Here is a 25,908-nt window from a genome sequence, read left to right as displayed (position 1 = left end):
GTATTAAATTAAATAGACCTGGTTTGTCCCATTCCTTCAAACAACTGTGCCTTTGGCTGCCTTATTTTAGGATGACATTACACTGTTGCATTGTACATGTGGCTCAATGCAAATGAAAATCTAGTTCAGGTAATCATATTCTGTTCATAATTTTTACTCAGAGTTGTTGACTGAGCTGGTAGCATGAGCCAAAACCAGAAACAATGGGAGGGCTAGTGCTTTGCAGAGTTTTTCTTTTCAGGAGAAGGCAGCACAACCCAGACCTGGAGGGAGGACCTTTAAGGGGATGGTTATTCTTAGGTTTAGCTGAAAGGATGCAAACGATGCAGGTCTTTGAAGTTCATCTTTCCCTGAAAGCTTGTCCCGTGATGGCCTGGAAAATTGCCATCTCTGCCCTTGGGGTAGGTGAGCCCACATGGAGAGCAGCCTTCAGGGTGGATGGAGCAGACACATTCAGGCTGAGAGGTGAGGCAAATGTCCCCATCCAGCTGTGTGAGACCACTCTGGACAACCCCACACACCAGAGAGACGACACGGGCTGACATTTGCCATGAGGGTGGCGTGCCTGGAGCACGTTGAGGCGGAGAGAGCAGCTGTCCCTGGGCTGTCTGAGTGGAAGCTGTGTCCTGTCCTTGACACCACTGCTCTTTTTCCCAGGTGGACGTGCACTCAGAGCAGCATCAGCCCCCAGTACAACATCTGTGAGCAGATGGTGCAGATCCGGGACGACCACATCCGCTTCATCTCGGAGCTTGCGCGCTACAGCAACAGCGAGGTGGGTACAGCTGCACCCCTGCAGCCAGGGCTGAGGGCACTGCTGGAACCTGCCTGGGGAGAATTGCAGACTCCCTGTGCTGACAGGCACCCACCCCAGGAGAACACTGCGTTTGACCTGAGGCCATGGAGAAGGCTTCCAAAATGGGGTTATGGGTGTGGAGTTTGAATAGAAGTGTGTGATATCACGTGGTGGAAAACTTAGAGCTGAAGGTTTAGAATACAGTAATATATACAGCAAGATGGAGGTTTTAGGGCAGAGGCTGGTCCTTCTTCTTTACCTTCTTCTTCACCTTTTTCTCCATGGGTTTGGGTGGGTTTGTGTAATTGGATAAAAATGTCTGCATTGTGGGCCATGGGTGGTTGGTTATTGGGTTAAAAGTAAAAATAATTTAGGTGTCATTTCTTAATTGGACAGTTTATCCTTAAAAGACCTTGTAGAAAGAGAGATACATCTCCATTTTTAGCTTGTTAGAATTAAATGCTACAGAACTCATAGTTTGTGGGACTGTAACATAGATAAGAACTAATAAACATCTGAGTCCTAACAAGAAATACCATCTCACACATTTAATCCTGACCTTGGCAAAAAGAAGCAAAGATCCATTAGTGGACAAGCCTGGGACAGAGCAACCTGGAAGGACTATGGTCTGTCACAGATGTACAGCAAGGAGGGATGAAGGACATGGGTGGAACACACCACTGTTGATGCAGAAATAAAAAAGCAATTTTTGATAGGCTCCTGCAGGTAAAAATCATGTGCACCAGGAGATCTACAGCAACAGCTTCGGCTCCTTGACCACAGCTTTGTGAAAATAAGCAGAAGAAAACCCTGGCAACTAAATGTTTATAATCAGGCAAAAGTCATAACACCAATGACTTGCAAATAGGGCTTTTCAATTACACAGGCCTATCAGTCAGGGCTTTGAGGAAAGTTCACGAAGGCATCTCTGTTCTTTTCATTACTGAATGCCAGTGCCCTCTCTGATGCCATTGGGACTGCTTTTTGCACGTGTGATCCTCATTCATCAGTGTCAGTTTAACAAATCGTAGCATTCTCAGGCGCTTCTTTTTTGGCATTTGTAAGAGCTTATTTGAACTTTAATCAGTAAAGGATTCTCAAGGATTTCAGTAGTATTAGACCATTGAAAAAGAATGGGAAAGTGGAACAAAAACTGTCATTTATTTGCTCTGAGATGACAGGTCAGACTCTTTTTTTTTTTTTTTTTTTGTAGGGAATAATTTGACTGCCTGTGTAAAAAGAGCCTTGGCAAGGTCCTTTTTCCTGAGGGACAGTATATGCTTTACTCAATTCTAGCTTGGTCATAAGGTCAGGAATTCATTTCAGGCGAGATTTGGGAGAAAAATCTGCTGACTGAATGAAACCCCTGCAGCAAGTTGCTGATTGTAGCACGATGCAATTTCTTCCAGGTGGTCACTGGCTCAGGCCTGGACAGCCAGAAGTCAGATGAGGAGTACAGGGAGCTCTTTGACCTGGCTTTACGGGGGCTGCAGCTGCTGTCCAAGTGGAGTGCCCACGTCATGGAAGTGGTGAGTGCATCCCTGCATCACTGAAAGCAGTTTGGGATGAGTCTGGGAGCAACTAAAACTAATTCAAATGATGATGGAATTTCTTAATTTGCAAAGTTTTGACCACATCTTAACTCAAGTCCATGGATGTCAAATGCCTGGTATGACTGGCATCCTCCCAGATAAAGAAAACTAATTAACTAAGTGATAATAAAGCCAAGAATGTCAAACTGTAGTGATGTCTAGAGAATGGTTTTTTGGCATATGGCCTAATTCAGTCTTTCTAGCCTATCTTCTTCCTCATTGCAATGTTGACATGGTTTCTTTCCATCTTCTAGTACTCTTGGAAGCTGGTTCATCCCACAGATAAATTCTGTAACAAGGATTGCCCAGGAACAGCTGAAGAATATGAGAGAGCCACCCGGTACAACTACACCAGTGAGGAGAAGTTTGCCTTTGTGGAAGTAGGTGCCACTTGCACAAGAGTCAGAGCCAGTCCAGGCTGGTTACCTGTCCATGTTCCTCAGGCCAGGGAAAGAGAATGGGAGAGTGTTCTCACCATACTCTGCCAGTTCCTCATCCTTGTGACCCCTGTTACGGGATTAAGGGTCCCCACATCCCTTAATCTGGCCTTTAAATTGCCCCTGGCCAGCACTGGTTCTGTCATGGAGCCAGCTGATGTTGGTTTTATTGGACATGGGGGGAACATGAGAAGCTGCTTCCAGCAGCCTCTCACAGAAGTCACCCCTGTGGACTCCTGCTCCCAAAATATTGCCACACAAACCCAGAACAGGGGGTATTGCAGAGCAGTGTGATCTGGAGCAAGAGCAGCAGCTGCATCCAGGAGCTGTGCAAACACAAGAGATGCTCAGCCAGTCCCCGGGACATATCAACTCTCAGCCTGGCTGTCTGTGAACAGTGGGAACAGTCCTCTGAGCCAGGCTCTGGGAGGCCCTCACCTTCCTCCTGCCTTACACAGTCCGGGGTGGAACAGGTGGTTCCTCCACTGTGCTATTGGGTAGGGAAGGCTGTGCCCTGTGCAAATGCAGCTATGTGCAAGCTGCACCCACATGTGGAGCATGTGCAGTTTCCTTGGATTGTGTGTTATTAAAGATACCAAGAGATCAGGAGTAGAAACAAGGGACAGGGGCTATTTGCAAGAAACTGATGGTATAAATGCTTTCCTCAGCTTCTTGTGACCTGTAAAACAGCTGACACCCAAAAATTAGCTGCCTGATCACTGGGCTTATGTTAGTTGAGTAGAATTAATTCAGAATTAATTCAGTCCCGAATTCTCTCAGTGCTGGATTTATAGCCCTCTTCACACAATGGAAAAACAGCAGATACATCTGGGTTTAACTTTTTCTTCAGGTGATTGCCATGATCAAAGGCCTGCAAGTGCTGATGGGGCGGATGGAGAGTGTCTTCAACCAGGCCATCCGCAACACCATCTACGCAGCGCTGCAGGACTTCGCCCAGGTGACCCTGAGGGAGCCTCTCCGACAGGCTGTCAGGAAGAAGAAGAATGTTCTGATCAGGTCAGTCTGTCCCTGAATGCAGTGCAAAACCCATATATTGATTAGTGTTGTTGCACTTTGTCATGCACAAGCACGTGGGCCTGTGTATGCTCCAGTACACAAGCAGCCAGCAGTCCTTGGCCAGCAGCTGCTCCAGAGGTAACTTTTGGGCATCATCCCAGCAACAGCAGCTGTGTATGATCCCGCCTCAGGTACCTTTCCTCTCATATGTGCACAGCCATAGGTATTTTCTATCTTGAAGTAAAATCAAGCTTAAGCACTGCTTTCCCTCTCCCCCCCACTCCAGTGTCCTTCAGGCAATTCGGAAGACGATCTGTGACTGGGAGGGAGGTCGAGAGCCTCCAAATGATCCTTGCCTGAGAGGGGAGAAGGATCCCAAAGGTGGATTTGATATTAAAGTCCCACGACGAGCAGTAGGACCATCAAGCACACAGGTATGTGAATGTCTGTCTCCAGTGTGGGGAATTCATGGTCTTAGAGCCATGTGGGAGTCTCCCACCCTGTGGGTTTGCAGTTGTTTCCATGCTCTGTTCCACAAAGTCTTCATGCTGTTGTGTGCTAAATGTTGCTTTTGTGTCTAATTTCTTGTATAATTCCCAAAGCCTCTTCTTGTAGGGGCTTAATTATCTCTAACTCTGAAGGATAGTGGCTTATTTGTGCAGAGGGTGGTCACCACCTTGGAGAAGTGTTACTTTTTTGTTCCCAGAACACCAAGGCTGTGTGTGATGGTGTCTGGAGAGTGGTAACTGCATGTCACCTTTTTTCCAAAGCTTTACATGGTGAGGACCATGCTGGAGTCCCTCATAGCAGACAAGAGTGGCTCGAAGAAGACTCTGAGGAGCAGCTTGGATGGGCCAATAGTCTTGGCCATTGAGGAGTTCCATAAGCAGTCCTTCTTCTTCACCCACCTTCTCAACATCAGCGGTGAGATTATGTCAGGGGAGGCTTGAACCCAGCCCTTGCATGCTCAGAAAGACAAAAGCAGATCGGCTTTGCTCCTCGTTGACCTATGCAGAAGATTTTCCTTGATTTTTCCCAAATGTCCTACTTCTGCCTGGTTCAGGAATGCTTCTGTGCAGTAGTCATTATGTGAGCAGGGCTGTCAGCAAGAGCAAATAGCTGCAGGTGGGAATTTATTTTCTAGAACTGGGTTTTCCTTCTGTCCCAGACAAACTGAGCCACTGGACACAGAAAAAGGCTTCCAGAGTAACTCTGAGCCATTCCAGTGTTCTCACTGTCCCTCTAGAGCAAAAGGGGTGATCCATCCCTTCCTTCTTCTGGCATTACCAAGTGCTCAGGCAGCGTGGCCACGGTCTGGGTTTAAAACCAGAGACATCCTAGAAAAATGTTCTGTACCCAAAAACAAGGCTGCAGCAATTGCCTTCAGTGTCAAGCCCTCACTGCCATCCCCAGGGGGGTGACATGGATCCTCTGTGCATTCCAGAAGCTCTGCAGCAGTGCTGTGACCTGTCCCAGCTCTGGTTCCGGGAGTTCTTCTTGGAGCTGACCATGGGCCGCCGCATCCAGTTCCCCATCGAGATGTCCATGCCCTGGATCCTCACAGACCACATTTTGGAAACCAAAGAACCCTCCATGATGGAGTAAGAGCTGATGGGCTCTGCAGGGACCGTGCACGTGCTGGGGTTTGGGATTTTGTTCAGGAAGAAGGGTGGGCTGGTGATGAGCAGTCTTTCTGATGTGGGAGGTAAATAGATGTTCCTTGCTCTGCTGTCACATGAATGGTGCTGTGTGAACACCTCGTTAGCAGACACAGGGGCGACTTCCTGGCACTGGCACTTCTTCATGTGTCATAAACAACAGCTGGCAACTGTTGGGATGTGGGCAGGACACGGTGGCACTGTCACCTGCACGCAGCACTGACACAGATGTGTCACCAAAGGGGTTGGGCCCAGGCTAGGCTGCCTCAACTTTTTTTTTGTATGTGGGATAAATTACGAGAGCAATTGCTGTTCTGCAAGTGTAATCATCTTCATAATGTTTTCCTTGTTAGGAAAACTTGGTTGTAGGGGCATTGTCAGAGCACTCTCTGGAGTGAGGGCAAGGTGAAGGCTTTCTTAAAGGCAGAGAAGAAGCAAGTGTTGATTGAACAGCTCATAATTAGCAGGTCGGTTGTAGCTGCTTCCTGCAGAACCCAGGGATAAAGAGGGATTATTTGAGTGGCTGCAGGGGGTGGCAGTGATAGGAATGAAGTCAGAGAAAAGCCATTTTTTTACATCAGGCAGGGCATGACGTGCACTGGCTGCAGTTTATGCTCATAAGCTCCAAAGCCAATTTTAGATGTGGTCTGTGTTCTTGCCCTCAGGTATGTGCTGTACCCCCTGGACCTCTACAATGACAGTGCATACTATGCTTTGACCAAGTTCAAAAAGCAGTTCCTGTATGATGAAATTGAAGCTGAAGTAAGTTCTCTTCATCTTTATTGCATGGAAAAAGCTCACTGGGGTCGCACAGTCCTGTTTGACCCAGCAGTTCATTATAGGCACCTTTCTCCTAAAAGAAATATCCCATCAGACTGAGAAGTTTTCAAAAAGATCAGCATTTACAGAGACCCTACAGACTCTCCTGATTAAGGGCTTCAGCTCAGCTGCACCTGTAGGGAGCCATGGAAGCCAAAAGCTGTCGAACACTGGGGACATGGCAGAGTCTGATGAGCAGAGGGTTTGAGACATCAGAGGAAGATGAGAAATCCTCTTAGAGGGAAGGGTGATTGAGGGTGGGGGACCAGGACCTGTAAGAACATGCAGAAACTATAAAGAGAGAAATGTAACTGCAATTTTCTGCTTACCTTCAGTACTGTGAGAAGTGCAGTGTGGTTTTAAGGTACTGTGACCTTTAATATATGTTTGTATTAAATGAAGGATCTGTGTTGGGTTATATTGATCTTGCATGCGTAGGAAGGAGCTGCTCTGTGCTGGTGACACCCTCACCAAGTCTTGTTTTTTCTCCCCCAGGTGAATTTGTGCTTTGATCAATTTGTGTACAAGCTGGCAGATCAGATCTTTGCTTATTACAAAGCGATGGCTGGCAGGTAGGAGAGCCTGACTGCTGATGGTGACTGATGATATCGCTGCATCCAAATTGCTGTTAACCAAAAGATTTCCCTCAGGGCACAGCCACAGCAAGAAGATAACACATAGATCATCCCTGTCCCCCAGAGCTGGCTGTCCACGTCAGACCAATGTAGATGGGGAAAATTAATTAAGGAGCCACAGTTAAAAGTGAAAAAATAATAATTGGCATCTGGAGTAGCAGTCAGAGTACAGTTTGTGAGAGCAGCAGAAAAGCAAACTGAGCTTATTACAGGCATGTCCTTGCTTGACTTCTGTTTCTGTACCAGGCAGAGGACTGGAAGCCTCCCATCTCTACAAAACAGGAATATGCACTTGTTCTCACCCTAGTAAAGCAGCAGGACTTGTTCTCTCTTTGGTGAGACAGAACCTTTGTGGCATATCCTCTTACCAATTTAAAGGGCATGGATGAAATCTCATGACCCCAAAGTGAACCAAGTCTTCCATGTGACTGCAAGTTCTGTCTCTATGTTACATTTGGCCTTAGAGAAGGAGGACAATCACCATCACCAACCAAATGTTCCCACAGCAGATCTTCAAGGAGGGGGCACACCAGGGGAGCCACCCAGTACCTGGCACTGATATCTTACAGCACATTTTTTTATCTTTTTGAATGTTTTAGCCACAAAAGACAAGCAGGGCAGTCCCCAGATACCAACTATTGCTCTGTGATTTAGTGTGCAGAGATTACTTGGAATTCAGAGCCAAGATTAAAAGGGCTAAAACAACTCTGGAAAGACTCATAGAGAAGCTGATGGTGTACATTTATATTTTCCTGACACTACTTCCCTTTTTCAGTGTTTTGCTGGACAAACGTTTCCGGGCTGAGTGCAAGAATTACGGGGTGATCATTCCATACCCACCGTCCAACCGCTACGAAACACTGCTCAAGCAGAGGCACGTCCAGGTACAGTGCAAGCAGCAGACTCCAGTGTTCATCATGACACAAAAATGACTTATGCTTCACATTTCCCTCACTCCTTCTTAAGTAATCTGCACTCAACCAAGGCACTTGCGCCACTATTTTCACATTTAGCAGATTTCGACGTTTGGTTTTAATTTGTGTGTTGAATAAAAAATAAAATACCTTTTCCCCATCAGTATATAACATGCAAATCTTTTCTTTTGCCAGTTGCTGGGCAGATCAATCGACCTGAACAGGCTCATTACCCAGCGCATCTCTGCAGCCATGTACAAATCATTGGACCAGGCCATCAGCCGCTTTGAGAGCGAGGACCTGACATCCATTGTGGTAAGAACTTCTATTGACTCTGAGTATGAGCAGGGAGACTAATACACTGCTGTGGATGCATAGTCAACTGTCTGCTGTTTTGAGTTCCCTGCAGTAGGTTTCAACCACTCATGTATCTTCCTTTATGCTGCTGAGTCTTTACTGTTTCTGTTTATGCAGCTTTAATTGCATTATTATCAGACCATTAAGTATCTGTGTAAATCATAAGGTGACAGCAGTTAGACTTTGCAGAGCTCATATAAAAGAGTCCTGTAAACTGGGAGATGGAAATCTTTCTTTAATTCCCAGTTGGATGACAGTGGCTGTGACATTGTTCTTGTGTGTATAGGATTTTCTGTCTTTGATATGCTACAGGAGCATCAGAGTCAAGCAGTGTAAAATTACCAGTTTCCACCTTTGGAGGATTCTGAGGTGAAAGCCAGACAGTGCTCAGTGGGGAACAAATTAATTTTGCTTCCTGCAGGTTCACAAAATACTGGACCAGGACCCCCTTGAGTGGAAGTGCAATTGGCCCTGGCCGCTGAGTTAAATTGATGTCTTTAGTTCTGCGTGCGTGTGGGTAAAAAACCACTCCCCTGGCAACTAGATCAGCTGTTTCTGTTGCAATACGTTGCATTTTCTGCTCCTTTATGTGCTGCAGGAGCTGGAGTGGCTCTTGGAAATCAATCGCCTGACTCACAGGCTGCTGTGCAAGCACATGACTCTGGACAGCTTCGATGCCATGTTCCGCGAGGCCAACCACAACGTGTCCGCGCCCTATGGGCGCATCACCCTGCACGTCTTCTGGGAGCTCAACTTTGACTTCCTGCCCAACTACTGCTACAATGGATCCACCAACAGGTGAGGAGGGAAAGCAAGGCCACCTGGAGACCCTGCTTTTCTTTCCAGAATGTCAAACCTGCCACATAAAATTGGCGTTGCACGTCTTCTGGGAGCTCAACTTTGACTTCCTGCCCAACTACTGCTACAATGGATCCACCAACAGGTGAGGAGGGAAAGCAAGGCCACCTGGAGACCCTGCTTTTCTTTCCAGAACGTCAAACCTGCCTCGTAAAATTGGCCTGTATTGTGGTGAGGTTTGTGCTCCCTGTGGGATGCAGCAGTTACTCTTGAAATGAATTTGAAACACACCATCTTCCTTTGGTCTTGAAAATGTTAGAAACAAATTCAAGCACCAGTTAGACAGTAATCAAAGTGGCTGAGGGTTGGTTTGCTCAGCGGGAGAGCTCTGGTAGCCACTCAGGTACTGTTTTCTTTCCTGCCAAAAATGAGATGAAATCTCTTTTTTGGTAGGTTTTACGCCACCAACAGATTGTAGCAGGATTTTGCGTTCCTGTTGGTGTAGCTCAGGTGATGAATTCTATCTAGCCTGCAACTGCAGGTCATCCCAGACCATGCCCTGTGTGTGTCAGTTAACCAGGCTCTGACCACTTCCCTCCCCATCTCCCATGCCCTCTCCAGGTTTGTGAGGACAGCAATCCCCTTCACACAGGAGCCCCAGCGGGACAAGCCAGCCAACGTCCAGCCCTATTACCTCTACGGGTCCAAGGTCAGTAAATGAGCCACAACAGCCAGAGGGGTGAGTGTTGGAAATATTTATTTAGGAAGAGAAAGAAATGCAAGGACTGGTTAATTTACAGAGTGGTGGGTGTGAATGAGCAGGTTCATATCACTGTGTGCAACCAGACAGACATGCAAGAAGCAGATTCAGTGTGCTGTTGCTTTTCCATATTCTTCTCCATGAAATGCCCATGTTAAGGGATGTCAGCACTGCCCTTGCTTAGTGTTGTCACTGAGACTGAGTCAAATCCATCTAAATGTACAGGGAAGTGAGCAAGTTGGTGCTCTGATGCAGTGATGCTCTCCAAGGAAGGTACCACTTCAGGAATCCCATTTTCTGTTCAAAATGGGAATTACTAAAATACTTGTGTGTGCACTACTTAATACTGACAAAAAGCTTTTTTCTCAGGCTGCAATGGCTGTTTATGCAGGCATTACAAAGGCTTGGGCTGTGATGCTAGTGGAGGGGCACTCAAGTGGGAAACTACTTGAGTGGAGTTTATTTCTTATGCACATTGATTGATGACTCTGAGGTGAACCTACAGCACTGATGCACATGAGCTAATGACACTACAGTCTGCCAAGCCTGGCTGTTCCCAGAGGGCTGACTTCTTTTCTTTCTTAAAAATCATCAGCAAATTAGAGTATTTTTGTGACTTGACAAAAATCTTTCTCCCTGTGACCAATGTCTATGCCTCATGTTCTACCCTGGGACAGACAGCTGCCATGGACACACAGACAGTCCTCTTGGCAAGAGCTGGGGAAGAGCAGGACAAACCAAACCTCTAAGCAAGATTTTGTTTCCTTTTGCTTTCATTGAAGGCCATGCTGTGGCAGGATGGCCCTTTTATCATCGCTGTTTTTATAGGAAAAAAAGCAGTGAGGGGAATTATATGGGCTCTCCTTCACGAAACTGGAGCTCCTCATTAGCACAGTGGTCATGGGCACTTCCAGGAGCTCCTCTCTCAGTCCATCACTCAGCGGCTCCTCTGGTGAGCCACTTCCTTCCCCCACTTCTTCAGGGCTGCTGTCGGGGTGCTTCAGCCTGGCAGCCCAGTGGCACCGTGCAGACCAGAACTGCAGGCAGCCGTAGGCCAGGAGGGCGAGGAAGCAGAGCAGCAGGAGGCTGCTCACCATCCACACGGACGTGGTGGGCTCGTGCTTGGAGCCGCCGAAAACCAGGGGGATTTTGTCCAGCGTGTGGAAGGTGGTGCAGTGGTTGCTGGAGGGGTAGGAGTTCTTGCAGGTGATGCAGAGGACGTAGATGGTGGAGGGTGTGAGGCGGTGCAGCACCAGGGAGCTGAGGGGGTGCGGCACGCGCTCCTCGCGGTGGAAGTTCTGCCGCAGGTAGCCGGCGAAGACGCTGTTCCAGTTGGGGCGGTACATGACGTGGTAGTAGTTCTCTGGGCAGGGGCTGCTCATGGCCCAGGACACGGTGGCACTGGTGTAAGTGATGTTGTGCACCTCGATGTTCATCGTGCCCCTGAAACCAGAGGCAGGGAGAGGCTCAGGTTTCTGATTCGTGTCAAGGCTCAAAGGACGCTGACATCGATGAAGTCTTTCCTTACTCCCCCTTAGATTGGAATCAGACTATCCTGGCTCACTTAGGTTACATGCTAAAATTACAAAAGACAAATCCTGCTGTTGCCCAGACTACTGTATCACTCTGCTTCATAATAAAAACGTCCAGTTGGAGCACAGGGTATACTTTTTGCTCCAGTTATATTTCTTAAAAAATCTCTGTGACTGCTTGTCTGTGTCAGAAGTTATTTTAGCTTTTTGTTTCTCACAAAATAAAAATGATACTGCGAGTGTGATTAGCATAAAGAGATGATTAAACTAGCTCCAGCTTGCCTTGTGAAGCTGCCAATCAATGGATATTTTGATTTTATGCCTAAATGCCATTTAGAAAGCTCTATAATGGTTAATTCACTGTTTTAAGTTGTCACTGCATTTTTTGTCCCTTTCTTGCTTGATAAAGTATAAACTCTTTCTGTTCCTGCAGCATCTCACACTGCAATATCAGCATCTTAAATGTGAAATCTGTAGGTTGGTGAGATATAAAAGCAGTGCCTTAGGGAAACACAAATATATGAATAGTAAGAACAAAGACAGAACAAAGACACTGCCCACCTAACAAATTTAAGCATTTAAACTGATTTGAGCCAGAGCCAGTGAGTAGTAGATGATGATCCCTGATGGTACAATGTCCTGTAGTTTTTTAATACTCTCTGAGCTGTGTGGCTGTTTAGCAACAGCCACAAAATACTTGAGCACATCACTCCTTTAGATCCCCAAAGCGCTCTCTGAGCCTTGCTGCAGGGTTCTCTCTGCTGGCCAGAGAGTGCTCAGAGCAGCGCCTCCATTCAACTGAGCTGGTTTATTCTTTCCTTTTTCCTCTCTCTCTAACAATAACTAACTTTCCTTTCATTCACTCAAGAATAAGCTCATTCTAATGACTGCTAATCTGTCCTTACACGAGGCTGCACATGCCCATGCTGAGCCCTCCCAGAGCCAGCACTTACCTCCAGCCAGGTCCTCGGTGGTGACAGAGGTGACAGTTCTGGTGAAAGAGTGGCCTCAGGCAGTGCCTTGCCAGCACTCACCTCCCTCCTGCCTCTGCTAAATCCCTTCCCTGAACTCCCTCGTTTATACCCAGCTCAGGCTCCGTCATCTCTCACCATGGCAACCAATAGGAAAGGATGGGCAGGCATCTTCGAGTGATTTGGGAATGTTATCCCTAAAAGCTTCTGCCTAGGAGAAGTGTGTGTTTCCAAGGCAGAAAAAAAAACAAGCCAGGTAGGTTTTTTTGCTGGCTTATTTGGGTTTTATTTTTTCCCTGTATCCACAGTCACCCAGCAAGAGCATCACTGAGCCCAGCAGGGTCTGGGGTTACAGACACATGGTGTGAAATCTGGGATCCTGACCTGTGGTTCCCATTGACTCAGAGACTTTGTCTTTAATTCTATGATTTCTTGCACACTTAAACTACTGGTTTAAGTTAGAGCCAGAAGCAGTACATTTTGATCCCTGCTGGTGCTGCAGTTTCCAGTAGCCTTTTAATATTTTCTAAGCTGTGTGATGGGAGTAGGAATTGGGTTTGCAAAGACTTTGACGTCCTGTTGAACTGCATGGGATTAAGACCCACTCTTCTTTGAGTGCCTCTGATTTACAGACAGCTTGGGGATGTTTCCTGTCAGTCTGGTGAGAGGGCAGGAGGGAGAGGCAAAGCCTGTGCCTGTGCTGTTCAGGGGAGCAGGTTGAGCCTGTGGCCAGGAGAGGACAAATGGGCCCGGTAGGGAGAGGCTCTGAACAAGTGACTTGCTCCTCTCTAAAGCCAAAATGTGCTTGAGAGGAACTTTCCAGAAATGTTGATGCTGAGTCTGGAGTTACTCATTCCACTTTCTAAGACACTCTCAGCTGTTGCACTGAAATTAGGTTGGCTGGGAGCCCTGACTTGTCTTGGGCTGTGTGCAAGTTCTTTTTTTGTCTCTTGAGTATATTGCTCTTTCATTAGCTCTTCATTTTTCCAAGGGAATCCTGTGACAGTACTATCTATTATCCCCCTCTGTTCAATTTTATCAGATAAAACTCTCCTTGCCTTTTCTCAGGTGAACACAGACAGGTCTGAGTGATGGCCAACAGCAAGGTCAAAGTCATGGAAATAGAACTGGCGTTTGATTTGCTCCATTTGTTGCTAAGCTTCTCCAGAGCATTGCTGGTAACCTCCTGAGCTCCTAAAGCAATGCTGGGACCTTGCCCACCTGCTCACAATTACAGATGGCTGTCCCTGAGACCTGGGTGCGGGGTGGGCTCTGTGGGACACTGGGAGCTCTGCCCCATGCTGCAAATCTCAGCATCCCATCCCCAAAACCTGCCCATTTGGCCCCAAACCAAGGATGGGGCATATCTCCCCGGTGTCTCCAGCAGCTGCTGCTCACAGGAAGTGTCAGGGTCAGGCTTTTGCTTTGGTCCTCTGTGGGGTCAGAAGTGGCCATTGAGCACAGGGGAGTGAGCTGTGCTGAGCTGTGCAGTGCAGCCAGCTTGTGCCTTCAGCTGCTTTTTCTTAAAATACCCACTGGTGTCATTTTTTACATCCTACAGTCTCTACCCCAAGCTGTGTGTCTCACCCTTAAATGGAGTTATATTTTTAATTGCTGGCAGAGCATTATTATTAGACACAAGCCTGCTGTTAGTGCACTGTATGGCTCTGCAGAGAGCTCCATGAACCCACCTCATCCTGCAGACAGGCAGGCGTGAATCATCCTGCTCATCTGCAGCCAGTGCCCATCCTAAAATGCCTCTTCTCCCAGTCAGGCTAATTGCTGAGACCCCCACTCAAGGGAGAAGCTCTCCAGCCCCTTTATCCCACTGAGGAGTGAGGGAGTGCTGCCAGGTTGGGGCTGTGCAGCAGCACCAGCTGCTGGCTGCCTGTGCAGCCAAATATCAGCCCTGCTTGGGAAAAGCCTGACCAGCTGCACCACAGCTGGTACCAGTGGTGGTAGCCCATCCCAGGGGAGCAAGGCACATGCACAGGCAGAAGTCCCCTGGCCATGGAATAGCAAAGAGGCCTCCCGAAATGGATGTGGATTCATGAGCCCACTGAAATAAGGATTTTTTTTATTCCCCCAAGCTAGGATGAACTAGTGTGCTAAGTCTGGGGAAATAACAGGGTAAAGGAGCCTACAGGGAGGTGTGGAAGGGGGGTGCAAGGAGCCATCTCTGCCCACTTGGATCACCCCTTTAGCACTTGCATTCTGGGGACACCAGGGCTGTCAGTGCCTTGCAAAAGTTAAAGCAACAAAAGCTGTGGGAGTGTGGCTGGGCTGGGGCCCTGGAGCACTGACTTCCCTCTGGGGTGGTCAGGTTGGCCATTTGGCAGATGTTCCAGGTTGGGCATTACCTGGTGTTTAAACAGAAACACTCTTAAAAAAAAAAACAAAAAACCAAAACTTTGCCATTTTTCAAATGTATCAGGGTGGCTTTGGGTCTGTCTCTACCAGATTTTTAAAGACTTGGTTATCTGAGGATGCAGACAGAAGCCTAATTGAGGTGCTCAGTTCTCTTAAGAGCTGGTATCCAAGGACCTTTGAAAGTAGGCTTCTGCCTGCCTAAATAATTCTTAACTCCGACACATACTCAGGGCCTTTGTTTTTTTTTAAGTTTTGATGGGAGAGAAAGGTCTTGCTTATTGTAAATGGGCCTCCAAGGCAGTCTTTCTGCACTTAATATTGTGTTTCAGGGCTATTTGCACCTACCAGGAACAAGAGGTGAAATTGCATTTCACAGAAAATAGGGGACTTTCTAGCTGTGCCTTATTTCTGCTGGTTCAAAGAGCATTTAGGAATTACAGCAGGTAACAACCTACTGGGCCATATCTGTAGGGCTGTGACAAAATGAGGGAGAATTAATTGATTAAAATAACTGACTTATCTGTGAAAGCGTGGTCAGTACACCGGTGAAATTTGATAGCTGAGAGCAAAAGAAAATGCTTTTCCAGTTTTTAGCCAATGACTTTGTAAGCCATTAGCAGCTCAGATGAAGTGTTAAAAGTAAACTTTGTGGAGGGAGGCAGGAGTGGAGGATGACAGGAGCCTCCAGCTGGGGGTATTGCAGCAGTGGTGGAGCAAAGACAAAATTTTGCCCTGTTCTGGTACTCCAGCCCTTGCTCCCTTTCACCCAAACCTCCTCAGTGCCTTCATCCCATCACTGCCTTGGCCCCATTGCTGGCAGGAAAGGGGATCCCTGTAGAATATGTCTGCAATGTCCACAGGGAGGTATTTGGGATTCAGTCTAATTTGTTTCCTTATCTTTGTTTCACCTGTAGGTAAGCATGAGCCTGGGGTTAATCTGTATTTTGCTGGAAGGGGCACTATGTGCCAGGATCTTTTCCAGGATGTCTTTTTTGTTGTTCCCTGAGGCTGAAAGGGAGATGTCATGGGGGAGAGTGCAGCCCCTCTGCTGGGCTGAGTTGTGATGCCAACACTCCCATTGCAGAGCCCTCTCTGAGCACGTGGTGTCTCAGCTAAATCTGACTCTCAGTACTTCTCTGCAGAGCTCACAAGTGAATTCATTCCCCCTGCTTCTCTTTGCCTCACACCAAATGGATCCTGTAAATGTTCCAGTAATGAAATGTTGCAGCAATTTCCATGTTTCCAAGATGACACTGATAGGGTACATTCCTGGAAATCACTTTCTGTTCTCTGCTGCTAAGAATTTTTGGGGGCAGTGTCCTGGGTGCCATTCTCCCTAGACCAGTGTCAGATTCTTACCCTTGGCACAGATCCATGGGATGTCTGTTAAGTAGAGGCTGATGTAAAGCTTTGCAGGATGCAAAAAGGATCTTTTCTGTGTCTTTTCCATCTGCCCTTAAACTCAGGTGCTTCAGTTCCTGCTTTTCTTAATAAGCCCGATTTAAAGCAAGTGCTCATAGGGGGAAAAAAATCTGTCTGCTTAAATGTATGTAAAACTTCATTTTAATGGAGATTTTAATTTGATTTTGAAGAAGCAAAGGGCCACTGAACTGAAATATTTGATTGGGAGTGTATGGGAGAGTAAATTACCTTGGAAATGAAAGTGGTGTTGCTACATAGGAGGATAATAAAACCTTGTGACATGACAGTGTTGAGGTTAGAATATATCTGAGCACAGAGGAAGAAAAGCAATCTTTTCTCCTACAAGAAGCACAAGTGGGAATGACCATTGGTATTGTTATTTCTCCTCCTCCCCCTTAAAATTTGTACTGATGGAACATAATACTGTGATAAGAGAATTATAGGTCTGGTCAGGAATTACAGGTCCTGTAACTGTCGCTGTGCTTCCAATTTGCAGCCTCTCAACATCGCCTACAGCCACATCTACAGCTCCTACCGCAACTTCGTGGGGCCGCCTCACTTCAAGACCATCTGTCGGCTCCTGGGCTACCAAGGCATAGCTGTGGTCATGGAGGAGCTGCTGAAGATTGTCAAGAGCCTGGTAATTCTGAGCCTGGCCCCTGGATGGGGGCAGGCAGTGTGGGCATTGGGATCGGGGTGTTGGCATCAGGGCACCTTCGTGTCTCTTGATCCGCACCGGAACACTTGGAGCCATGGGCTGATTTTCACTGGTGAGGAATCCCAGAGATTCCTGTGGGATGATGGAGTGTTTCAGCAGGATCAGACAGCATTCAGCACAAAGATTTCACGGTTGACTAAATGGAATTCAGTGCATTACCTCATATAATGTATCCACAGGGTGCAGGTGTGTAACTCCAAATGACAGCGAGGGCTTTAAACTAAGCAGTGTGCTCTGCTCTAATCCATGTATGTCCAAAACATCTGATCTGCAGAAACTTGCTCTACATGATTGTAAATTCTTTATTAAACTCTTGAGTATCTAGGGATCATTCCTCAGGTGGAAGGAGCATTTCCTGTGCTAGGGAGTGAGTCCTTTGGCAGCTCTGGTGAAATGCTTTTTGGGTTAGAAGCACAAGTCCAGCTGCATCTTAGACTAAGCCTTGTTTTGGATTTCAGCTGCAAACAATGCAAACACAGCAAGCTGTGTTTTGAAGTCAAAAATCCATGCAGCTGGATTTATTCTTTGGGAGCAAGCTGTAAAATCACTCTAACTCCATACACTTGGACTGAATTTCATATTTGAGTGAAATCCAAATTAAGCAAGTTCTTCTCAGACTCCAGCAGAAGTTTCATCCTGTGCTGTCAGATGTGGACCCATCCACAACCAGTGTCTTTCAAAACCAGTGCCAGGAGACCTGGCATTCCAGTTTAACCTCTCTTTGTCTCCAACAGCTCCAAGGCACCATCCTGCAGTATGTGAAGACTCTGATTGAAGTAATGCCCAAGATCTGCCGCTTGCCAAGACATGAATATGGCTCTCCAGGTGGGTGCTGCTGGTAGCATCCTTCAGCAGGAGCTCAGCCACAGTTGCTGCAGCATTTACTCAGGCCAAAATCATGATTAATCCAGGCTGGGCACCTGTCCTGCCAGTGCCACTTAGAGCCAGGTTTGCTGGGACACGTTCAGCTGCTCTGCTGTTAACACTGGAACATGTATAGGAAACCTTTGCAAGAAATCTGCTGGAAATTTCCTTTTGAACACATAGATGGCTGATAAGGGAATGTCTTCTGGTAGCCTGTCTTATGTTTTCAGGATTCTGTAAGGTTTTGTGAGTTCACTGGTATTTTTAAATGCTCTGTTTAGCTGGCGAAGAGATTTTTTGCAGCATTGCTGCAGTCAGAAGCTGTGGCTGCTGTACATGAGCCAGCACCAAGTCATCCATCACAGTCTGGAACCTCTTTCCTCCTCTGATGAAGAAATCCAGGGAGTTTTATGTGACTTACTCCCTATTTCCCAAGGCTTATTGAAAGCAGGATAAGACACTGCATGTTAGTTTTTCCCAATGCCAGTCTCTGTGTATCCATTTAGCAGCTGCAATTTGTGATTAAGGGAATACCAGACACTGATCATCTTTTCATCCAAATTACTGGGAAGTGATTCCAATTTCTTTCTGCCTGTCCTTCTTTCTCTTTTAAGGAATCCTGGAGTTTTTCCACCACCAGCTGAAGGACATAATTGAGTATGCAGAGCTGAAGACTGATGTGTTCCAGAGCCTCAGAGAAGTGGGCAATGCCATTCTCTTCTGCCTCCTTATCGAGCAGGCTTTGGTAAGGCAAAACCCCCACACCAACATCGTACCCAAAATTTCCAGCTCAAGAGTAGAAGTCCAAGTGGGTTCTCCAGCAGAAGAGTTTGGGAAGTGTTATTTTCCAGCTTCTCATGTTGTCAGGGTCTCTGTGGGGCTGTGTTATTGGAGTCTGTGGGTGTGTCCGTGGGGATGGTGTGCACTGGCACTGGGTCAGGCCTGTGGGATGGCTGAATCTGAGTACTGGAAGATCCAGATTTCATTCTTGGACTCAAAGCTGCCCCTTGTTTGTCCTGCTTAGAAATAAAACCAACTGGAGTTAATTTCTAGATTGTAAGCTCTCTGGGGCAGGGATCAATACTTTTTATATATGTATATTTGTACAGTGAGAAGTAGATTTGATCCCTCTGCTCTTTTGGGCTGCCAGTGCAATGGAAACAACCTGGTTGATTGTAATGGTGAAATGGATAAAGCAATCCATCAGGAAGGAAATCTGCTGGTGATATATGGCCTAGGACATGTTCACTGAAAATTTGGCTGGAGTAACAACTTGGTATTGCCCCCTGCACAGGAGTTTTACACGTGTACAAGTCTCTCAGCTCACGTGATGCCCTTACTAGTGTGGGGCAAAGGCTGTGGCTGAGTGCCACTCATCTTTTTAGCTCCTAGTTTTTCACATAACAAATTTACCAAGCAATGAATTTATCTCATAATTTAGCCTAGAGCCAACTGAGGAGTGCTCAACAACACAACTGTACATTAAATGTGCATACTGTGTCATAATGGTTTGGGCAGGGTTGTTTTGGTTTTTCCAGAAATATTTCAAAATTACTTCCCTAGCATAAGACAGAATTTCCAAGCAAAACCAGGTGGTTTGTTCAGAGCAAAGCCATAAGAAAGTTCAAAGATTCCAAGCTTTATCTGGCCATAGAGCACAGAGAAAACTAAAAGTCTCTGCATGACCTCAAAATGGATATTTCTGCCCTTGCCTTTGCATTCCAACTCCAGATCTAGAGACCTTTAATTCTTGGGGTAGTGTATCAGACACATTCAGTGAGCAGTGGTTGCATAATATGAAGACAAGAGATGTATGTGTATCACCCAGCAGCTTGGCTGTTGTAGAATTTTATAGAATGGCCAGAGTTGCTAACTATTCTGGCAGTTTCTGTTCCTTTTGTGGCTTTGTCAGTGCTTCCTGCTGTTCCCAGTGTTGGGTTTTCTGCTGGATGTACTGCATTTGCCTTTCCTATCACATCTTTAATGGGACACTCAAGGGACATGGTGGTTTCTTTAGAAATCCTTCATTTCAATGCAGAAATGTTCCTTCAGTCCCAGGAACTGTACATCAGCAGTGTACTGGCATTTTAGAAAAGCATAAAATAAAGATGATGGGAATTTGGGGATCCTTTAAGGAAGGCTACCCATCGAAGTCCACATCTGCCTACCTTCTATGCCAGACAAAGTCTCTCCCTCTTGGATCCTCTGTTTTTCCTTGCAGTAAAAGGCTCGGAATACAAAGCCATTTTGCATGCAGTGGGCACTGGTTCCCACTTGCTGGAGGATGTCAGATGCACAGAGCCATCACAGAACAAGATTTTCCCTCTAATGGAGCTCTTGTGCAGCAGGAGGAATTGCTTTTATACTGCAATTACCTTCAGAGCTGTCTGAGTGATCTAAGGCTGATGGTATTTGCTGGCAAAAATGGCTTTGATGCAGATGTCCAGTCTGCTGCATTTTACCCCCTTTTTATTGTTTAAGTTTGAGGAACGAGGGGTTGCTTGGGATGAAATTTCTAAGCAGAGTTTGTGCTCTCAGTTAATGGGCCTTGGGGAAGAGGTCTGTTAATAACATGACTAATTTTGGGGCAGATATGAGGTGAATGCAGGCTGCAAATGGCTGAAAATGCTCACTTTATTAGAGGAAAACAGCAGTGGAAGAACATTCACCTAGGAATGAACAGTGTTTTGCAAACAAAATGACCAAGGTGGCAGGCCCGATCCGTTAGCATCAGCACCTCTGTGCCCGTGGAGGGGCCCCAGACTGTTCCTGTCCCTCCAGCACTGTGTCACAAACTGCACTCCCACAAACTTGCTCTCATCCCAGCATCCATGCGCCAGTGCAGCCTCCTGCAGCTCCATGCTCTGCTGTCCTGCTGGCTGGAAGGGTGGTGTCCACCCCTGCATCCCAAACAGGCCCAGCCGAGCCATTCCATCCGGGCCCCGGGTTCCTCCTGCTGCGCTGTCATGATCTGCTTCCCAGTGTGTCTACATCTCTCCAGTGAGCTCAGAACTGAAAGCATGTCCTGGGAGTAGGCTTTGGCAGGAGCAGGCTGATGCCTTGTCGTGACACGATGCCTCTGTGTTGAACAGCTTTGGTTTCCTCGCTGCTGTTTCCCATTGCAGACTCGTGTACAATGTACTGTCGGCCATCGCTCCTCAGTCTCCACCTGCCTATTTCTAGGTTTCTCCTCCTTGTGCATCTGTGTTTGGGATTATTTTTTTCTCAAGTGCATTGGCATGCATCCCCTCAGGTGGCATCTCATGGTGTTATTCCTCTCTGGACTTCTGTTTTATTCTTCCTGGTGCCTGCACCACTGGGATTCTGATAGCCCTGGCTGAGAACACCACACCCACAACCAAATAATTTCAGACCAGTTATGATGTGCCTATTTGCAGAAGAGCCACATATCAGTATATTTTTCATGCACGCTTCCTAAAATAACTAAGCCAAAGGGTAATTTCCACCTGGGCACTCTCTTAAAGAACAGGCTGCAGGAATTCCTTCAGGGTAAGATTAAATAGAAACCTCCATATTCTCTATCCCCCTCTTACTTTCAGGGCTAGTAAGTAGGAGAGAAAATCAGTATAAAGATCTGGCCTTAGGCTGGCAGGAAGTAACTTATTTGAGTTAGGGAAACTTCCTGACTGAAGCTGAAGTGTTATTTCCAGTTTTAGATCATTTCAGTTCGAACACTGGAGTTACTACTGAGCTGGGTTGGATCTGAATAGGTGCTGTAGGTGTTGTAGTGTTGCCCAGGCCCCTGAGCCATTCACTCTCCCCCATAGGTATTTTTTAACTTACTTTATCTTTCTTTCTTCCTGCCTCAGTCCCAGGAAGAAGTTTGTGATTTGCTGCATGCTGCTCCCTTCCAAAATATTTTGCCCAGGGTCTACATCAAAGGTAAGAAGCTGAGAGGGAAGCAGTGGGCAGACTCAGAGGTCTCTGCCCAGAGGCTGTTTTCTCTCCCATCTCTGCTGAGGATTAGCTCTGACCCTGCTTCCCCCTCCAAACAGATCAGTAGATACAGCCAAACGTCAGGTGCAAACAAAAGCCAGGGGTGCATTTCCTGTAGCATAGTTACAACCTCAAACCTCAGTGAGTTCGGGGGTTCCCTTAAGGTTTGGGAGCCATTTCACAGCCTCTTTGGAGAATGGCAGCATGAAATGTCCATCTCAGCAGGAGTGCTCGGTAACAGGGACGTGCTTTGGACATGTGTGATAAAGCTGCTGCTGAGACTGCACTCGCCCATCCCTCCCTTCTCCGCATCGCTGGCCCCTCATTGCTGTCGGTTTGGCTCCCTGGTCCCACAGTCTCCTCGGATGGTTGCTGGGGGGCAGCTCTGAGCAAACTCGGCGGAAAGTTGCGGGGTCTCCACTTCCTCCTCTCATTTCACTGTTTGCTGCTCGCTTGACAGAAGGAGAACGCTTGGAGGTGCGCATGAAGCGTCTCGAAGCCAAGTATGCCCCACTTCACCTGGTTCCCCTAATAGAGAGGCTGGGCACTCCGCAGGTAAGGATTGCATTGGAAGGGATGGCTGTTGGAAACTCGTAGCAGTCCCCACATGGCCTGCTTGGCCTTGGGAAAAGTGATCCTTTTTCTTTTAATTATTGATTGATTGATTTTTTTCACCAATTGGATGAGCAAATCCGAATCCTTGCCCGAGCAAACACTCTGAAGGGAAATTCATGAGCGGGTCCAGGGACCACACACAATTTGTGTGTTGCTGCCTCCAGTCAGGAGAGCTGGCAGGGAGCTTTAAGGCAAGTGTGCTAGAAGCCAGCTCTGAATCAGAACAACTCCAAAAACCTCTTCAACTCCACTTTAAAAAAATGGAGAATTGCTGGAGTGGTTTAAGGAAAATCTTTGCAGAGCTGTCCTAACAATCAATTGCCATCACTTTTGGGGATCCCATTTTAGGACTGCAGTGGGGTCCATTTGAGCTCATCCCTGTCAAGGAATACATCTGAGAATGGTTTCCCTCCTAGCACATGCTTAGAGCTTCAGCACATGCTTACAATTATTGCTCCATTTAAGTATCTTCTTGACGTGGGTCTCAGCTTGGGAAAGATCTCTTGTGCAGAAACTCAAGACTGTTTAAAATATCTCCCTAGTCTGATCAGTGTAATGGGCAAAATTTGAGCTCCATTGATAGTAATAATCAAACTTCAAGTGCCCATTTACTTGGGGTTGATGGGATAAAAATCTTTCAAGTATCAAATGAATCAACACCCTTTTCCTGTAATGTACTGATGAGGGAATGGAACGAACACTCAGCTGGTGTAGGAGGTGACAGATCTGTGGCAGGCAGAAAGTGGTTGATATTTTTTCCTGTATTTTTTTCTCATGGATCAAGGACATTTTGAACTTTGCATCATTGGAAATCATCCGAAACAGAGAAATTGGCTGGATAACTGAGGACTTTATCTTACTCTGTAGACACTTCCTTTTAAAGGAGACATTCAAGAAAAACAATTCACCTCTGTGTTTTCGTGTCTTTGTGTTGGTCTTTCTATCTCTCCTTCTTTCCATGCAAAATCATCATTGAATTCTGCTATGAGAGTCCACTCGTTGCTTATCTCTGCTGTAGTTATAATGGTGATGAAAACAAAAGATATTTCACGTCCCACTAAAAAGTTATTTTTCTGTAAACTGTTCCCATATTCATCACAGAGGTACAGTTGGGTACCAACTTTTTTTTTTTTGAGCTCAAATGTAAATGAACACAAGAATTGCTTTCTATAGGTGCCTCCATAGCTTCTAAGCTTGCTCCTTTTATGCAGTTTTGGACATGCATTTTGGAAATGCAGTTTTGGACACAGGTCATACAGGATTTTTTCCTACAGAATGCATAAATGCCTTGTAACAATTGTCCAGAATCTAAGCTGAAGTTGCCTGCCAGAAGCCTCTCCCAAAAGGTGGCCCCATGCATGTTATAGTGGGGATCTATGGGTTTTTGCAGGTTTTGGGTAGGGTTCTGTCAAGTTCACCAGTAAACAGGCTGTAAAAGAGGTTCAAAAAACTGGAAAATGAAAACTGGATTTGTGTAATGGCAGTGATTATGCCAATGATTGTTGTAGACAATTACTTTGCATTGGAAATCCAGAAGCAGCTGTTTGATGGACTATTTATAAAGAACCAAGGGGGTCAAAGTGGTTCATTAAAGGAATCCTCTCCCCTTTAATGCTGACCATAAAGGTATTTAGTAAGAGATTTTCAAAAGTGCTTGGTCAGTCTGGTTTCTTCCCTGGAAATAATCAGAGCATTTGCTTCTGAAGACAAAAGGATAATTGAGTCAGCACAGTGGCATCCTGTAGCAATTTACCTTGAGAGCAACCTTCCTCTCCTGATCTTAGAAATCAGTGGGACCCCAGACTGAGGCAGCTCTGAACACAGGATCAACAGCTCTCCAGCTGCTTTGCCTGTGTTAAGATACCCACCCTAGGATGGTAGTCCTAGGTATCAAAGACTGGTCTTACTGTGATGAATCTTAGAACCAAATTCTGTCTGTGAATGTGCATGACTGAGTGGCACTACGTACACTGAAAGCCAGATGCATCTCTTTCTAAATTAAGATCTCTTCAGAATTTGTGTACTAAGATCACTGGAGAAGTTTATTCTCAAAAGTGTCCCTTTCATCACTATGTTTTAGCAAACATGCTAACACCTAATTACTAATAGTAATGCTAACACCTAATTTACATTTGAAATGACTCTGTTTCTACTGTGCCCTCATTTTGCCATGATAGACCAGTGTGTGCAGATCTGTGCCCATAAGAGCTTGGAGCAGGTGAGGAGAAGGACACTGTAGAGCCTTTAGCTAAAAAGCTGGATGAAATAAACCTTTACTTGCCAAGCAGGTGTGTGCCATGGAATCAGTGATACTGTTACTGCTTTTAACAGATCGAGGGATCCCAGACCAAATGTGGCCTCTATGATGACAGCTTTCCCTTGATATTTGCTATTAGTTAAACACTAATTGAGCTGAGGTCCCCAGAACATCCTTGAAATTGTGGCACAAGCAAGAATTGAAATGCTTCTAATTTCAAGAGCAACGAAACTAAAAATGCTTGAGGTTACTGCCAGCATAAATTGATAATCAGGAATGGGGATGTGCAGGAACATTCATGCATTTTCCAGAGAGGAATGAAGATGACCCAAGTAAACCAAGCATAATTCGTGTTCTTAATGTCTGGCCAGGACATGTGCCTGCCCTTTTTCCCAGCTGCTGTGAGTCTCCATCATGACTGATTGGGATAACATTTTTACAGGCATTGCAGGGACAGCTGGAAATGGAGCAAATGCTTAAAAACTGCTTAAAGCTCCAGGAAGTCCTCTGGGATAGGCAGGGTCTCAGTCAATGTCACACTTGTTCTGTGTGCCTGTTCCAGAGTGGTGGGAGGGGTGAAGGCTGCCTGTGCAGTGACTCCTCTGCCGAGGTGAGCACGGCAGAGCCAGAGCCTCCCACAGCCACAGGCATGGCTCTGACAGCACCCAGCTCCCATTTCATGAGTTAGTTTTGGCAGCGCTGCAAAGAGAACTCAGTCCTGCCACTGGAACAGGAGGAAATGGGGCAGCTGAGAGGATACCAGGGCAGTGAGAGACCCCCACACTTGCACCACTCAGGGAGCTTGGGTGAAGGCACTGCTTGCTTGTTTTAAATCACCCCCCCCCTTTTTTTTTTTTTTTTGTCCTCTTGGGGAGCAGTGGCGCTGAAATGAAGTTAATTCTCTTTTAATTTGCCTCTAGTGCAAAAGCCAAAATAACTTCATCCAGTGGAGCTACTCCAAATTTGTATATCTAAATCTGTGCAGGGATGTCACAGAAATTATCCACGTGTGTAAAGCTTCCAAATCTGGGAAAAATTATTTGGCTTTCTTATAAACCACAAGTTTTTCAGTATCAAGTTTGCAGTGGCTTCTCATCTTCCTCAGAGCTTTTTACCCCTAACTACAAAAGAAATCAAGAAAGCCATAGGCTATCTGCATTTTGAAGAGATGATGGCAATGTCTTGGGAAGCAAAATGTCCCTGTTCTCTCCAGTTTTATCTTCATAATCTGCAGAAATCATGAGACGAAACCCATTAAATGAATCATGAAATTAAAATCTTGAAATGAAACACTAAGTAGCGCTAACAGGGCAGAGCAGCATGTTAGCAGAATTAAGGATCAGTATTTCTGGTCAGAGCTTTGCCTTCAGCTCTGATTTCTGACGTACATAGTTACTCCAAAAGATTCTGAGGTCGGTG

At 46.3% G+C, this 25,908-nt stretch overlaps 2 protein-coding genes across 3 annotated transcripts in view; one reads left to right on the top strand and one right to left on the bottom strand.

Moving 5' to 3' along the window:
* CYFIP2 (cytoplasmic FMR1 interacting protein 2) overlaps window positions 1-25,908 on the top strand; it is a 49,870-nt gene that overhangs the window by 18,260 nt on the left and 5,702 nt on the right. For both annotated transcript variants that reach the window (XM_041397825.1, XM_041397826.1), the window contains exons 11-28: window positions 658-775; window positions 2,206-2,325; window positions 2,643-2,768; window positions 3,676-3,842; window positions 4,129-4,276; window positions 4,613-4,766; window positions 5,287-5,443; window positions 6,166-6,262; window positions 6,815-6,891; window positions 7,730-7,838; window positions 8,064-8,183; window positions 8,824-9,023; window positions 9,645-9,732; window positions 16,575-16,718; window positions 17,531-17,621; window positions 18,275-18,405; window positions 21,491-21,563; window positions 22,078-22,172. In XM_041397825.1, coding sequence (XP_041253759.1) covers window positions 658-775; window positions 2,206-2,325; window positions 2,643-2,768; window positions 3,676-3,842; window positions 4,129-4,276; window positions 4,613-4,766; window positions 5,287-5,443; window positions 6,166-6,262; window positions 6,815-6,891; window positions 7,730-7,838; window positions 8,064-8,183; window positions 8,824-9,023; window positions 9,645-9,732; window positions 16,575-16,718; window positions 17,531-17,621; window positions 18,275-18,405; window positions 21,491-21,563; window positions 22,078-22,172 — 2,215 coding nt within the window. The remainder of the gene's footprint in view (window positions 1-657; window positions 776-2,205; window positions 2,326-2,642; window positions 2,769-3,675; window positions 3,843-4,128; window positions 4,277-4,612; window positions 4,767-5,286; window positions 5,444-6,165; window positions 6,263-6,814; window positions 6,892-7,729; window positions 7,839-8,063; window positions 8,184-8,823; window positions 9,024-9,644; window positions 9,733-16,574; window positions 16,719-17,530; window positions 17,622-18,274; window positions 18,406-21,490; window positions 21,564-22,077; window positions 22,173-25,908) is intronic.
* Window positions 9,768-12,367, bottom strand: FNDC9 (fibronectin type III domain containing 9). Its single transcript, XM_041397828.1, has 2 exons — window positions 12,269-12,367; window positions 9,768-11,226 (listed from the first exon to the last, which is right to left on the bottom strand). The coding sequence occupies exon 2, from the start codon at window positions 11,217-11,219 to the stop codon at window positions 10,557-10,559; it is 663 nt and encodes a 220-aa protein (XP_041253762.1). The 5' UTR covers window positions 11,220-11,226; window positions 12,269-12,367; the 3' UTR covers window positions 9,768-10,556.

Source organism: Onychostruthus taczanowskii, unplaced genomic scaffold, assembly GCF_017590055.1.
Source record: "Onychostruthus taczanowskii isolate IOZ18803 unplaced genomic scaffold, ASM1759005v1 scaffold14, whole genome shotgun sequence".
Taxonomy (NCBI): Eukaryota; Metazoa; Chordata; class Aves; order Passeriformes; family Passeridae; genus Onychostruthus; species Onychostruthus taczanowskii.
Note: the sequence above shows the minus strand (reverse complement) of the source record. Positions and strands in the feature narration are given on the sequence as shown.

Excerpts from the sequence above, each read along its gene's own strand:
- FNDC9 (XM_041397828.1), bottom strand. The coding sequence starts at position 11,219 with ATGAACATCGAGGTGCACAACATCACTTACACCAGTGCCACCGTGTCC.